General features: G+C 60.9%; 1 protein-coding gene across 9 annotated transcripts in view; it reads left to right on the top strand.

Annotated features, from left to right (window-relative positions):
* The window catches only part of PEBP4 (phosphatidylethanolamine binding protein 4), an 83,946-nt gene extending 71,471 nt beyond the window's left edge, over positions 1 to 12,475 (top strand). For all 9 annotated transcript variants that reach the window (XM_075074756.1, XM_075074752.1, XM_075074758.1 and 6 more), the window contains 3 exons: positions 3,767 to 3,812; positions 5,293 to 5,409; positions 12,020 to 12,475. In XM_075074756.1, coding sequence (XP_074930857.1) covers positions 3,767 to 3,812; positions 5,293 to 5,409; positions 12,020 to 12,111 — 255 coding nt within the window. In that variant the 3' untranslated portion in view covers positions 12,112 to 12,475. The remainder of the gene's footprint in view (positions 1 to 3,766; positions 3,813 to 5,292; positions 5,410 to 12,019) is intronic.
* The last annotated feature ends 1,913 nt before the right edge of the window (positions 12,476 to 14,388 follow it).

Here is a 14,388-nt window from a genome sequence, read left to right as displayed (position 1 = left end):
ATAATAAAAAAAACCTGATTCACATGGTAGGGGCTGACAGTCTCCTTTGGGCACGAAACCCCAGCTTGACGGTGATCGGAAAAGCAAGGGTGGTCTGGAGCAGCTCCTGTGCTGGCAGCCGTGCTGGTGGGGAGAGGGTCAGCACGGCGTGGGCGAGCCGGAGCGGTTTGGTACCATCCCATGCCCCATCGCCGGGATCCGAGTGGAATCGAGCTAAAATGCAAACGGGCAGCTGCCCTGGGAAACTCCAGAGTTTGGGAGTGCTGGGAAGGCCCTGCCCTGCTCTCTCATGGCCTCCCTCCGTGCAGAAATAATTGGAGGGAGAGTTTCTCTTGGACCAGGTTTTTTTTCTCACATGGTTTTTTTTGGAAAGCAGGATGAGCCCAAACGTTCCCGGGAGCCAGGGTAGGAGCGATCCTCCCTGCCGGTGCTGGCTCTGGTGGAGGGGAGGAAAACCCAATGTGTGCACCTTCCCCCACAAAGACACGGCCGAACAGATCTGTATCCAGCTGCAATTAGCATCTTATTCCTTTATTCCGCGTTCGAGCCTCCGCTGTGCTCGCAGGAGGCTGGATTGCCATCCCGGCGGCTCTGCCCTTCCCGGGATGTCCCCTGCACTCCAGAGAGCCAATTCGTAAATCCTGACCTTATTATAAAGATCACAGAGAGAATAAAAAATGTGGGCGCCTGGCTGTGCCGGCTTTGAAGCTGCCTTCCCCCCGTCAAGCTAGCGTGCCGTAAGCGAGCAGCGCAGGAGGAGCCCTGTTTGTTTGGGGATTAACTTCCCCACTTGGCTAATTGTTGGTTAATCGTATCAGCACGCTGCCGGGCCGGCACCTCGGCTGCCACCCCGCGGGACGCGACCCCCAGCACCCGGGTGAGTCCCACGGGGTGCCCGGGGTCCGGACTGGGGTGCGCTCCCGGCGAGGCGGCGGCAACCCAGCCCCGCTCTGCTGCACAGCCCTGGGTCCCATCCGTCATCTGTTTGTCCTGGTCCCCTGCCAGCGATTGTGCCGATTCCCACACCCACTTTCCATAACCCTCCGTCCTCGCCCGGGCGAATCGCTGGCGCGCTCGCCACCCATCCCTTTCCCCTCCTCTCCGATGGGATCAGACACGTTCTGGAGAGGGGGAAGAAAGGAAAGGAAGAAAAAAAAAAAAAAGATCAAGAGGAAAACAAAATGTGACTCACAGCCTTCTTAATTTATTTGTATTTATTTATTCCCCCCCACCCTACGCTGCGATGTGCAGCAGGCAACGCCGAGGGCTGGCTGCGATCTACCGGAGAGCCTCGACGCGGCCGGTGTACAGCTTGGCAAAGGGGTGTCGGGAACAGGGGGGAATAATTTTTTCCACTCTTTTAGCCAAGGAAAAGAGCACGGAGAGGAGCTCCTGGAGCAGAAATTGTGTGGTATGGATTTTTGAGGCTGTCCAGGTCCCCGCACGAGCATCCCACCAGCATCCCGTGCCCCACCAGCCCTCAGCACTGCACAGCACGGACCAGAGGGTGGAAGTATCTAATTCCACCTCCTACACTGTGTCCTCGGTAGGGGAAAGAGAGAAAGAGCAGATAAAAGGCTGGGAAGCTCAAATGGTGTCATTAGGAACTATTAATGCTCTCATAAAAAGGCATTAATAAACACGGCAGCTCATCAGCGTCCATTAGCTCCACTCGTGGCAGGGATCTTTGGGGGCCGCTGGTGTGCGATGCTCCCCTCACCCTCACTGGCATTTCAGCAAAGGGGGAACAGGTTGAGGGGGGTGGTTTATTCTACCCTGCAAACCATTCCCCTCACACTAGCAAAAACCCCCACTTCCCAGCCTCATGTCCCCCTCGCTCCGGGGAGGCAGCGGGACCCCGGGAAGGAAAGCTCACAGGAGCAAGCAGGGCTTTGCACCCCGACCCCGCCAGCCTCTCCTGCAGCCCATTGTGAGCCGGGTTTGCTCCCTCACTTTCAGAATAGCTGTTTACTAATAATAAAAAAAAAAAGGTAGGGTTTACAGTGCTCATCCCTACTTTCTCCCTCCCACCCTCTTCCTGTTCTCGCCTCTTAAAAGGAGCTTTATCCTTTGACTCTCCCATCCCCGGGGCTAGCCAGAACCCACTGCAACTCAGGGTGAGCAGGCAACCCACATCAGCAAGCAGGAAAACAGGGAGGAGGCCCGGCCTCTCCCGATAAGCCCATGGCAAAGCCAGGAATAGCAGCGAGGTCCCCGCACGGGAGCAGCCCTACCCAGAACAGAAAGAAAAAAAAAAAACCCTCAGTCCCTGCCTTTGAAGAGCTGGGGCTGGCAGCTGGCCCGGCCGTGCGGAGAGCTCGGGGTTTGCTGCGAGCTTCCTCCGCCGGCCCAGCCCCGCAGCTGAGACCGGCACATCTGGGGGAGCGGGCGCAGCTGGAGGGGCTGGGCACGAACGGCTGCGTAGAGCAGACGTGCACATCTGGATGCAGCGGGCACGCGCACCTAGGCGGCGCGGGCACGCACATCTGGGCAGGTTGTGCTCGCACATCTGGGCGGACGAGGCAGGGAGAGAGCAGCCAACCTCGGCACAGCCTCGGGGTGCTTCTCCCCCCGCAGTCTGCGCGCCATCTTCCCCTCCCTGCTGTGAACCAAGGTATCCAAACCTGCCAGTCGCTGCCCAAAACCTTACTCATCACCTCTCTGTCATCAGGATATTTTTGGCTCCAGCTGCCGAGGTGGTGAGCCAGGGGTTGGGAGCCGATAGCCTGGGACCTGAGCGGGCACTTGGCTTCCCGGTGACCTCTGCTCTGCCACAGGCAGCTGGCAGGAGGCTGTCGCCAGCCGTGACTCAGAGCAAAGCAGGTTTCTTTTTGGAGAAAGCAAAGCTTTGATCCCAAAGAGTCGGGGAACCGACCATGTTCCCCGCGTGCACTTTTGCTTGCAGTTATCTGATGCATCTTTTTTTTTCGGGGTAATAACTCCCAGGGCAGGTTAGGACGGAGAAGTCCTGGCAGCAGCGTGTGTGTGGGCAGGACTGGAATAACGGGTGCCATAGGAGAGGATTTACGAGTGCTGGCGGCATCGGTGGGAGGTGGGGTCTGGCCGGGAATAGCACAGCAGGTCAGGGGTGAGGTGGCTTGTATGGGGCCAAGCTCCCGCTGCTGCCCCTCGCCCTTAATCCGGTCCCCAAGGGATGCTCTGTGGTCTCGGCAAAGCCTCCTTCCTCCAGGGAAGCGTCCCAGGCTAGGGATGGAGAGCCAAGCCTGCCGGGCGGTGGGGCTTGCTCGCCAGGCAGGAGTTTCGGTTGAGAGCAAAACCACCACGATGGGGCAAAGCTTTGCCTCGGGAAAACCAGTGCAAAGCGCTGCAGTCCTCCGCTGCCGGCCCCTTCCCACCCGGCATGGTTCAACCCTCCCAAAGCCCTGCATGCCGAGTGGCACCGAGCCTTTTAACGGGCTATTGTGGCTTTTGGGGTGTGCCACAGCCTGGATCACCGACCCGGCTCACCGGATCGCTGACGGCCCCCACATGCGTGTGACAGCGTGGTGACGGCACCGCCTGCGTGCCAGGGCACCGTGCATCGAGCCTCTAAATCCCAAATAGCTAAAGAAAGCCCCCAGCACGGTCCTTTCCCCCCATCCCAGCTCCCTAATGACCTTTGCAAGGAAAACACTTGAAATGTTGGTAAATTAATCCCTGGGGAGAAGCGGGTGCAGCTGGGGGGAGGCAGGAGGGGTCCGTCCCCTCCACATCTTTCTCCTGGGGGTCTCGGTGGCACCTCACCCCCCTCTTCTTATCTTTTCAGGGTGCAGATCTGAGGAACGGGGACGTCAAAGGGCACGTGCTGACAGGTGAGTGCAGACCCAAACGGGGGGCATGGCGTCTCCTGCAGCCCAGGCTGGGCGTTGTGACAAGGCGGTGGCAGAGCTGGCTGTGCCCGGTGGGGACGAGCATGCCAGGACGCGAGGGAGGGACACGAGGGGTTCCCGCAGGGCGCAGCTGAGCCGTGGTTAGCTGGGCGCTGTCTGAAATAAAAGCCACTTTTTCTCTTATTTTTCTAGAGGCAAAAGTGGTTTAAAAACTCCCCAGCGGTTGGAAGAGCTCCAAACCAGTGCAAAAAGGGGCGGGGGGGAAATACAATCAAAAATAAAAACACAAGATAAAAGCGGGTGAATCCCGACAACTTCTGTGATGTTGCACGAACAAAGACTTTCAGTTCAAAACAGGCTCACGGAGTTTGCACCCCGAGGGAGCGGGGCAGAGGGGCTGGGGGCTCGCCCAGCTGCGGGTGACTGAGTCCCTTGGCATCACGTCCTTCTGTCCCCGACGGAGGGTGAGGGGTGTCTGCCGGCATCGGCAGCACTGTGCATCAGGGGCCTTTCCCCGGCGATGTCCCTCTCCTGGGGATGACCAGCCCTCTCTGTCCTCGCCAGCTGGTGACGATGCAGCTACGCCCCGAGCCAGCTGCAGGCCCCCACATCTGGGCAGCCGTGCACCGCTCGCTCCCTCTTTGGCTGGGTTAAGGGCACGCACACGGTTCAGTGTGCACCCGGGGACGTGCCCGCCTGCGCGCTGAACGTCTGCAGCAAGGCGAGGAAACAGCCCCAGACTTCCAGCACCTGAGAACCCACTGCTTCAACCGCAAGAGCATCCTCCCCCACCACAGCTGGGTGCGGGAGGACTTCAAAAGCCCAGCAGCTGGAGCCCAGCCGGTGCTGTGCCAGGCACCCCAGACCCCCACAGGGCAACCGGGAGGGCGAGGGGTGCTGGACACACACTGGCGGGGTGCTGAGGGTCTCAGGCTTGTCCCCCCACAGCAGGTCTCCACATGGTCCTAGCCGGGGGGGTGGGGGGGGCGGCACCCAGCACAGGGTGGGATGGGGAGGGGGCATGGTGGGGATGGTGCAGGGATGGGAAGGGTGATGGAAGAGAGGTCGAGGCGCTCGGCACGGAGGCGAGGAGCACCCTGGGGCTCTGAAGTTGAAAGAGGAGGAGGAGGAGAGGGCGGTGGCTGACGCAGCGGGAGGTTGGGGCCAGGTTATTTCAGGAGAGGGAAAACAGGAGCTGGCCCCCCAGGCGGATGGGGGGGATCCGGGTGGCGATAAGGGAGGGGGTGAGTTTGGGGTGGGCACAGTGGCTGCTCATGCCTGGGGAACACCTGAGCTGCTGAGGGCTTTCTCCCTCCAGCCCCACACGTGGTGAGGGGCCTCGATGCACAGCACAGGGCGGGAGAGCAGATTCCAGCCTGGAATCTGGTGGTGGGTGCGTGGTTACGGTGGGAAGCGGGTACCGCTTGGCGGGATGCTCAACCGTTATCTTTTGCATCCCCAGAGTACGTCCGGCCCACGCCCCCGCCCCGCAGCGGGTACCACCGCTACCAGCTCCGCCTGTACGAGCAGCCGGCTCACGCGGACATCGCCCTGAGCCCCGAGGAGCGGGTCTCACTGGGTAAGGAGCAGCCGTGCCCTCGCTCCTTGCCCCGCGCCGTGCCCCGAGGGGCTTTCCCGGGGGTGTGGATGCATTTGCAGCACTAACGCCGTGTGTTCAGGCACGCCAGAAATGATGGGCTGGGGATGCTCGTTTGGTGCAAAGACACTTCAAATCCTTACACAGGACGTGGCTGGGGTGGGAAGTCCTTGCAAGGCAGCAGAAACCCTCAGCAAAACGGCTGGTAACTGCCTGGCTAGCGGGATCAGAAACAGGGAGAGGTCTTGTCGGCTGTGAAATCAGGCTGAGTCCTCGCTGGCACGTCCCCCCCAAGCCTCGGGTGTTGCATCACTGCCACCTCGGAGCATGCAGATAAGGATCAGACATGGAGATGGTTTAGCAAGGGATTGCTCAAACTGGGCTGACACAACGCCCGCCAACTCCCAGCTGCCCTCCGCCCCGCGCGCTGCAGGGACAGGGCTGCCGCCTCCCAAAATGCGGCACGGCAGGGATGGAGGCAAGCAGCTGAGACCCCCGAGACACGATGGGACCCTCCCCACTGCTTCATCCCAGATGGATGCACCCTGGGGCATGGGGTCACCTGCGGGACCCCCAGCACGGGCAAGGACCCATCCTGCAAAATGCAAAGCGTGGGTTCCTTCCCCGGATGATGCCGGTGCAGCCCGGGCTGGAGCACGGGGCACTGCAGCTCATGTGGCCTCAGCAAGGGAAATTTCAAAACTTTCCCAGCTGGGACCACATGAGCACAGCTCAATAGGCAGGTCAGGTCGGTGCGTGTCGTCTGCGCCGGCCTGACTCACCCCTGCGCAGTGTTAACCCGCGCTGCACATCCTGGGGAAGGTGGGCAGCAGCTGGGAAGCTCTGTGGGAGCTCACTGTCCCCAGACCCCTGTGCTGGGAGAGACCCTGAAACCCACCCGCCACAGGGCCATGATGCTTATCCCTCAGCTGAAGCGGGCTGCTGCGAGTCTCTCTGCGGGTTATTTCTGCTCTTCACTTTGCTTTCTGGCTCATTAGCTCTGCTTCTTAATGACATGCATTGAAGCTACCCCCCCTGCCAGGGGAGTGGGGCACTGCCCTGGCCCCTCGTCCCCAGCACGGTCAGAGGAGGGGGCTCCACTCCTGTCACGCAGGGCCACGCACCCACGTCCCCATCCCAGCACCCTGGGGCTGGGAAGGGAGGCCAGGACACCCACCAAAGACCTTTTTCCAGATAAATCCTCTTATTAGCAGGCTGTGCAGCTACAGCCCCCAAATTTCATACCCAGAGGGGTTCAGCCACCAGACCCATGTGTCTCAGCAGAGGCTGTTACTTAAGTGGTTGCTTGAAGGTTGTTTTTAACTATTTCACCACTGCATCACAGGCTTGGCCTGTCCAGTGAGTGCTGCTGGATTGAACCACCACTCGCCAGCAGCCCATCTCTCTAATTCCTGGGGCAGCCGGCGAGCAGGGCATGAGCCCTAAATGCAGCTAAGAAAGGACCAGATTTTGGTGTCTCAAGGGTTTTAAATAAATCCATCCCCAGGGACCACAGTGGGACGAACACGAGCCGAACTGCCGGCGCATCCAGCCCCGCGTGGCTGAGCGCTGGGGTCTGGCCCCGCCGTGCAAAGGCAGTGCACGGGGCAGAGGAGCAAACACCTTCAGCGGCACGTTGAAACGAGGAGGGCCTGACCTTGACCCCAACGGATCAAGGGCAAGAAACTCAGCCAGGCTCTCCGCGGCTCTGGCTGGGTCCTCTCCTGTGGTACAGGAGATGCGGGTTCGCCTGGCGACGCTGCGGGCACAGCCTTGCTCGGGGTTTCCCACCTTGCTTAGCCTTAAACCAGCACCTTCTTGTTGCTTTAATTTTGTCCTACATCTGGTGACACTGACACCCCCATCGCCCCAAAGATGGTGGCACGCGTTGTCACCAGGTGCTAACCCTGGAGAGGGAGAGGTGTCCTGACCAGAGCACCCGGCAGGGAGCGGCGCTGGCCCTTCCCAGCCTCCGGACACGTCCAGAATCCAGCATCGCACCCCTGTGCCACGCATCCCCAGCACTGTGCCACGCATCCGTCCCTCTGGCAGCTTGTCCCGTGGTACAGCCCAGTCAGGGAGAGCACGGAACCCCACGGGAGTGTTTGTCTCACCGCTCACCTCGGGGAGAAGTCCCCTCTTTCACCCTCCACCCAAGCACAGGCATGGGCTGCGCGTCGGAGGCTGAACTGGGAAAGGCCCTGGAGCAAGCGGGGCCGAACTGGGGAAGGTGGTGTGTGCCAGGAGGGATGGCAGGAGCTCAGCGGTGGAGCCGAGGGGCCAGAGCCTCCAGAAGAGGGCACTAAACCAGGACCTACCCGTGCGCCGTGTCCCTGCTCCTCGGAAAGAGCCATTCCTCGTGCAGATCCGTGGGAGATTGAAAAATGAGGGGAAATGGCGGAAAATAAATCTGTGCTACGTCTCCCCCCCACCCGGCTTTGCAATGCCAGCAGCTCGAAGGGAGCGAGGCCGGCTCCGCAGTGGCCCCGGTGCCCACCCTGCCGCGGGGATGTCCTGGCTGGCATGGCACGGGTGGGCAGTGGGTCGGGTGCCATGCCCACGGGCGCGCTGGCCGGCAGTGGCGGAGCAGGAGGAGGGCTGCAGCACCTTGCTCACATCCTTCCACGCCGCTCCCCACAGTGAGCCTGACACTGGTGGCAATGGTGAAATCGGCTGTTTATGGCAGAGGTGTTTCTCCAGGGTGGCTCTGGAGCAGAAAGACTTGTTTCATCAGGGGAAAAAAAAAAATCCCTGATCCTTCTCTGTGAGCGTTTCTGATCAATCCCTGCACCAGCCAGCTCTCTTGCTGTGCAACCTCAGGCAAATAATCCTCTTGGAGCCTCAGTTTCTCCACTGGAGTCTGGTTAATTCCAATTTTCGGCTGTGCCACAGCTTTGCAACTAAGTTATCACTGGGCACCAGTTCTGTCCCCGCTTGGGACCGAAGATGGAGACCCTTGGGGTGTTCCCGAGGCCATATGGGCACCGTCAAGCGGTGCAAAACCCTTCCTCCCCGCTCGCCCCGCTTCCCTCCCAAGCCAGGAGTGTTACAAGCCGTGTTTGTTTTTTGGCGAGATGCAAGATAATAGTTTGTGGTCTGCAAAATGTCAAAGCCACCCGTCGCATCCCGAGGCGTTGGCACCCGCTGCGAGCTCTCAGTGTGGCAGTCGGGCTCTGCTGCCCGCTGCAGCGAGCCGCGGGAAACTCCCTCAGCTGGGGGAGTTTGGGCGTCTGGCAGACCCCAGCCACGGCACGGCGGCACCAGGGGCCTTTTCGCCCATCTGCAGCCCATGGGAGGCTGGAGACTGTTCATTTTCCACCTCCTTCCTTTTCCTGGTGGGGGAGTTTTAATTAACAGATCCTGAGGCTTAATTGCACCTGCCGGGCAGTGCCATACCTCCTCCTGCTTCCACTCTGCCGTGCTGCGGTGCCCGATGCCCACCAGCGCCGGTGACCATTGGGAGATGCTCCCCAGCATCTCCCAAACTGCCTCCTGCCCCAGAAAGGCATTTTACAACTGGGAATGGACTTTTGCCTCCCAAAAACATTGCCTCTGGGAAGCGGTGAGTCCTCTGGCGTCCCGGGGCTGGGGATGAGCCCAGCTGGCTGCTCTCCCCATGGCTTCATCCCTCTTCGGCTCCAGCTTCGCATCGGGGCCGCAGCATTGACTCATGAGCCGACCTCATACACCTCCAATCTGCCCAGCTGGAAAATCGGGTCGGACCGGGCCCCAGCGGGGCGGGAAAGGTTGTGGCTGGGATGGGAGGCAGCGAAGGGCTGCGGGGAGCACACGGTCCTGGCCAAGATCCCCGGGTGTCAGTTAATGGTGACCAAAGCAACCAGAAGTCTCCCGCCTACCTCTGCTGGGACATCATTAATCTTGGCAGAAAAGCATCAGGGCTCCTATCAGGGAGAACAGTCCAGCTGATGAGGCTGATAAATTACAGCCGGCAACATGCCCCCAGCGCTGCGGGGCCAGGGGGAGGCAGGGAGTGGTTGTTTCATGGGGGCAGAGTGTGATCACAGGGCTGTGAAACAGCCCTGTGCACCCATTGCCTGCGGGGGCCAGGGGGTCCCTGAGGTCCCCGAGCTCAGCGGCTGCCTCGTGCCTCAGTTTCCCCACCCAGCACACAGGGATCAGGCGACCGCCACACGTGTGGGTGTCCGTGGGCGCTTCTCTTCTTCCGGCGGGTGCTCAGATAAGGGTCAAGCGCGATGATATAATCCTTCAGGAAATGAGCTTGAAAATGAACCAAGCCACGGATGAAATGTCATATTGTTCTGGCGGAGAGAGGGGATGGTGCACCACGACCTCAGCCCTGGCACCCAGCTCCCCTCCCGGCTCCGTGGTCCCATTGACTCATGGCCCGCACCGGTGCTGAGGCATGATTTGGGAGGGTTTGCAGAGGGACATCACCCTGGGGTGCAGGTGATTATGCCAGGATGGGGCACCCGGTTTGGAGAGGCACCCAAGGGGTTGGATTCAGGGTGCGGGGTACAGACCCCCCCAGACCTGGTAGCTGCCCGGTGCATCACCCCCTTTGCCGCACCGGTGGCTACACCTAGGGCTTTCCCTGAAGTTGGTCCCAGCTCCCCCCCGAGGGACAGGCACAACCGGTGCGATGGCAGGTAGGAAAGTAGGTCAGGAAAAACCCTCGCCCCACACGCAGCAGTGAGTGCCGGGGCCTGCGTCTGCAGCCCTGCAGTGGCTCTGCCTCTTCCCGGCTCCTTTCATCCACGCCTCTCCGGAGGCTTCGTGCACATCAATGACAGCTCCCAGCACCCCTGGGAGTCGGGGGGCCGCCACGTCTCGCTCTCACCCCGGTCCCGTGGGGGATCGGCCGCTCTCCCCCCGGCGCTTTCGGAGCGCTTTGAAACCCTTCGGATGAAAGGCACCCTCCAAAGGGCTGCGGGCACAGCGGGAGAAGCATCGCCCCCTCGAGACCCCTTCCCTTGGCGCCACGCTCGCCGGGACCCCCGGAGCTCGAAGCGGGGATGGATTGAGACCCCAAAGCAAGCAGCTGCCCCTCCTCGCCAGGGCTGTTATCTGGGGAAGGACGTGTTTGCAGCACACACCGGGGCTCGATGCCCACGCAGAGGCACGCCGGGGCTCACAGCCATTGCCTGGCTGGGCAGCGGTGCCAGCAAACTTGAAGCCCCTCTGGGCTCCTGCATGGGGGCATCTCCCCCCCTTGAGCTGAGGCGATGGAAATGTGGCTGCACGCCCCGGCTGGCGGTGACCCCAGTGCGGCACAGCGGGACTGTCCTTGCCCTCGGTTCGGTTTGGGTCCTCAGCGGGTGGTGGTGATGATGTGGGGATATCCAGGACACCCCCTTCCAGCCACACGCAGCCTGATGCATTTCAACTTCTCCTCCCAGCTGGCATCCCAGAGCATCCCGGAACCTCCTTCCCAGCCACTGGAGCATCTCCCTGGCTCCGGGAGGTCACAGGATGCAGTGCCAGCACCGGGAGCATCTGCAGAGCCCTTTGGGGGCTGTGGGGTGACTCATGGCAGGGCCTGACTCAGTGCCCGAGGTGGGGGGCAGGCAGGGGGAGCTGAGCTCCACCGGCACCCCGAGCCACTGCCACCACCCCACGTGGGTGATGCAGCAGCTCGGGTTTTTGCTCAGCACTTTTGCAAGAGCAAAAGGAATGGTTTGCTCCAGTTGGGGCTGAGATGTGCGGGCAGATAAGGGCTGTCAGTCTGCAGCGTGACATTAAAGAGCAGCGCCAGGAAGGGGAGAGGAGGGGAGGACTGGTTTCAGATAAACAACGGGCCCCTTTCCCCACCCTGCAACGCCTCGGCTGTGTCCCATCCAGTGTCCCACCAGGCAGGGACAGCGGTGGCAGCGTGAGCTGCTTGAGTCCTGTCATCCCTGGGGAAAACCCCTCTGGCCCGGGAGGAGGATGCTCCACCAGCCACGAGTCAGACCCAGGCTCGACACTGAACCCTGGCCGGGCACCAGGGGATTTCTGGCCTGCAGGGGCACAAGGGAATCCCTCCTGCCCAACAGCCCAGGGAGGGTTTCCCTGCCGCCTCCAGCATAGGAAAAACTGAGGCCAGCTCCAGCCACGAGCTGTCCCTGGCCCTCCAGCATCCTTGGATCAGGGTAGGCAGCAGAGGAGTGGGGTCAGGAATGAAGAACCCCACCCCCCAGATCCAACAATTTGTGGAGCAGCAGCTCAGTACATGCGAGCAAGGGGGCTGGGGCATCTCCTGCTGTCTCCCCCATGTGCTGCCAGGGGATTTCCAGGCACCCCAGGGTGGTCTTGTAGGAAGCCATGGGAAGGTCGACTCTAAAGGTTGGCAGGGGTGGAGGGGGCACAAGAGGAGCCAACGCCATTTATGCCCCAGCCCTGGGGACGCTCAAGGCTGGGTTCCCCGTGACTCCCTGCCCTCTGGCCCCACGGAGCAGAGCCCGGTGCCTCCCCGCCTGCCACTGTTTGCAGGATGTGGTCTGCAGCTCCTCAGGCAGAGCAGCAGCCGGCGCATGGCATGCAGCGTGCAGCCCCAGCCTGGGTCCGGCCCCGGAGCAGCCCCCTGCCCCAGCTGCCTCGCAGCCCTGCTCACCCCCTCTCCCTCTCTCCCCAGGTGCCTGGGCGATGGAGAGCTTCGTGGAGCAGTTTCGGCTGGGTTCCCCAGTGGCCTCGACTCAGTTCCTCACCAAATACTACGAGGATTAGCGCCGGCCATCGCCCCCTTCCCCTGCGCAGCTGCACCCCCTTCCCCGCACCGCAGAGCCCCCTCTGCCCACGCCAGGAGGGGACCCCGGAACCTGCCAAGGATACACCCACCCTCCCACCAGCCCAGATCCACAGCAGAAACCCCAGCCCCTCCACTTCCAGCACCTCAGGGGGGGTTCTCTTTCCCTCCGAAGGTATGCCAAGTGGTGTCCTGGCTCGCCCCGGGTGTCCTGGGAAAGATGGCATCACCCTCTTCTCCTCCCCTCACCCCATTTCTGGCCTGTCCCCCAGCATTTCCTACCTGCACCTCAGGGGTCTTGAGCTTTAATGCCTGCAGCTTTCAGAATAAAACACGGATGGAGCACACGGGAGTGCATGGGCTCCTTGCCGGCAGCGAGCACGGGGCGATACTGGGCCAGCACCAGGCGAACCTGGTTGCTTTGGGGTCCAAGCCAGTGGCATGGGACGGAGCAGACCCCCTGCAGCTGGGGGGGAGGGGGGAGGGGAATGTTGCCAGCAAGACCCTCGTGCAGGCGATGCCCAGTATCACCCAGGGGCTCCGGACCGTGGTGCCCGGCCAGGGGGGACCCCCGGCAGCACCCCACGCAGGGTGGCAGCGTGGGAACTGGGCGCTGCCCTGGCCTGACTCCGGCCCTGCCCTGCCTTTGCCCTCGCTCGCTGTCTCAGCCCGCTTCTCTTGGAAAGCAAAACCGAAATTGAAGCCATAAATCAGAGGAGTTCTGCCTACTGGCCACTTAGCTGGACCTCCCCTTTAATTAGCTCTTTAATTAGGCTTTCATCTAAGACTGGGTTTTCTCTGAGGCTTGGATTCACCCGCCTGCAACTCCTCCTCGGAGCATGTCCTTGGTGGCTCCACTGCGACAAAGCTGATTTTGTCCTGCCGATGGCCAGGGCTGCATCCAAGGAGCACTTTGAACAAACCGTGGGGAGGAAGACCCTGGGAGGCATTTTGCAGGCAGGGGGAACTGAGGCACGAGGGAATGACTTGCTCACGGCCGTGCAGCATGGCAGCAGAGCCGGAGCAGGCATCCCCCAGGGAGGTCTGGCATCATTCGGTGGGGACGGCGATGCTGCCGTTGCTGCGTCTCACCCCTGCATCGGTCCCTGGGCCTTTCCCAGAGCAACCTGCTCCCAATGCAAGAGAGAAAACAGGTCTGTGCCATCACCTTCCCGCTCCCTGCGCTCAGCTGTCTGCCCTCCCCAGCTCCCCGGCAGTGAGAGCAGCTTTCACTCCATGCGGGGGGTGGGGGGGTTAAACGTGGCCGGGACTTTCCCTCCAGCAGGAAACGGCTGTTTACCTCGCAGGGGCTGAATCACGCCAGCCGCACGCACGCAGGCGTGTCGCATGGGTCCTGCAAAACCCTGCCAGCCTCGCGTCCCCGCCGGGAAGGGTCGGGGTGACGGGCTGCAAGGTGCAAAGGAGGATGCAGGAGCCAAGGGTCCTGGCTCACCCCAGGCACACATCGCTGGGTGAAGCTGCAGGACGTGGCGGGAAGGAGAACAACAAAAAAAGGAAGCTGGGTAACATACCACAACCCAGGGAAAAAAATACAAAACACACTGCCCGGCTTGCCATCAGCACTAAAATTAGAAGTAGGGGAAATGACACTTAGAGATGTCATGGAAGTCAGCTAAAGTTGGATTTCTCCTTCTCTTTTTCTATACTTACTCTCTGTTGAGGGTGTAATTGGCCCGTTAGGTTAATGCGGAGGGACCAGTGTAAATGAAAGGTCATGCTTTGTTGACATCCTGCAGTCAAACTATAGTCATCCTTTCCTCCCTGCCTTTAATTCCTTGTGGCTGGTGTGTTTATTTTTGGTAGAACGGGAGAGAAAAGGCAATCGGATGTTTATCCTTCTAGGAAATTATCACCATCATTCTTGGTTTTAATTTGAGCTGGAGATGAGAGGAGTTACACACACGCCGCGTCTCCCTGGTCCGAGGCAGGCCAGCCGCCGCAGGGTACCGTGAGCCCAGACTGATCCTTCTCCACTGTGTGTCGCTGATGGGGACGGGGATGGAGAACAGGGATGGGGATGGAGAACAGGGATGGGGATGAGGATGGGGATGGAGAACAGGGATGGGGATGGAGAACAGGGATGGGGATGGAGAACAGGGATGGGGATGGAGAACAGGGATGGAGAACAGGGATGGGGATGGAGAACAGGGATGGGGATGGAGAACAGGGATGGGGATGAGGATGGGGATGAAGAACAGGGATGGGGATGTGGATGGAGAACAGGGATGGGGATGAGG

This window comes from Phalacrocorax aristotelis, chromosome 24 (assembly GCF_949628215.1).
Source record: "Phalacrocorax aristotelis chromosome 24, bGulAri2.1, whole genome shotgun sequence".
In the NCBI taxonomy this organism is placed as follows: domain Eukaryota; kingdom Metazoa; phylum Chordata; class Aves; order Suliformes; family Phalacrocoracidae; genus Phalacrocorax; species Phalacrocorax aristotelis.
This window is presented reverse-complemented; position numbering and strand designations above follow the sequence as displayed.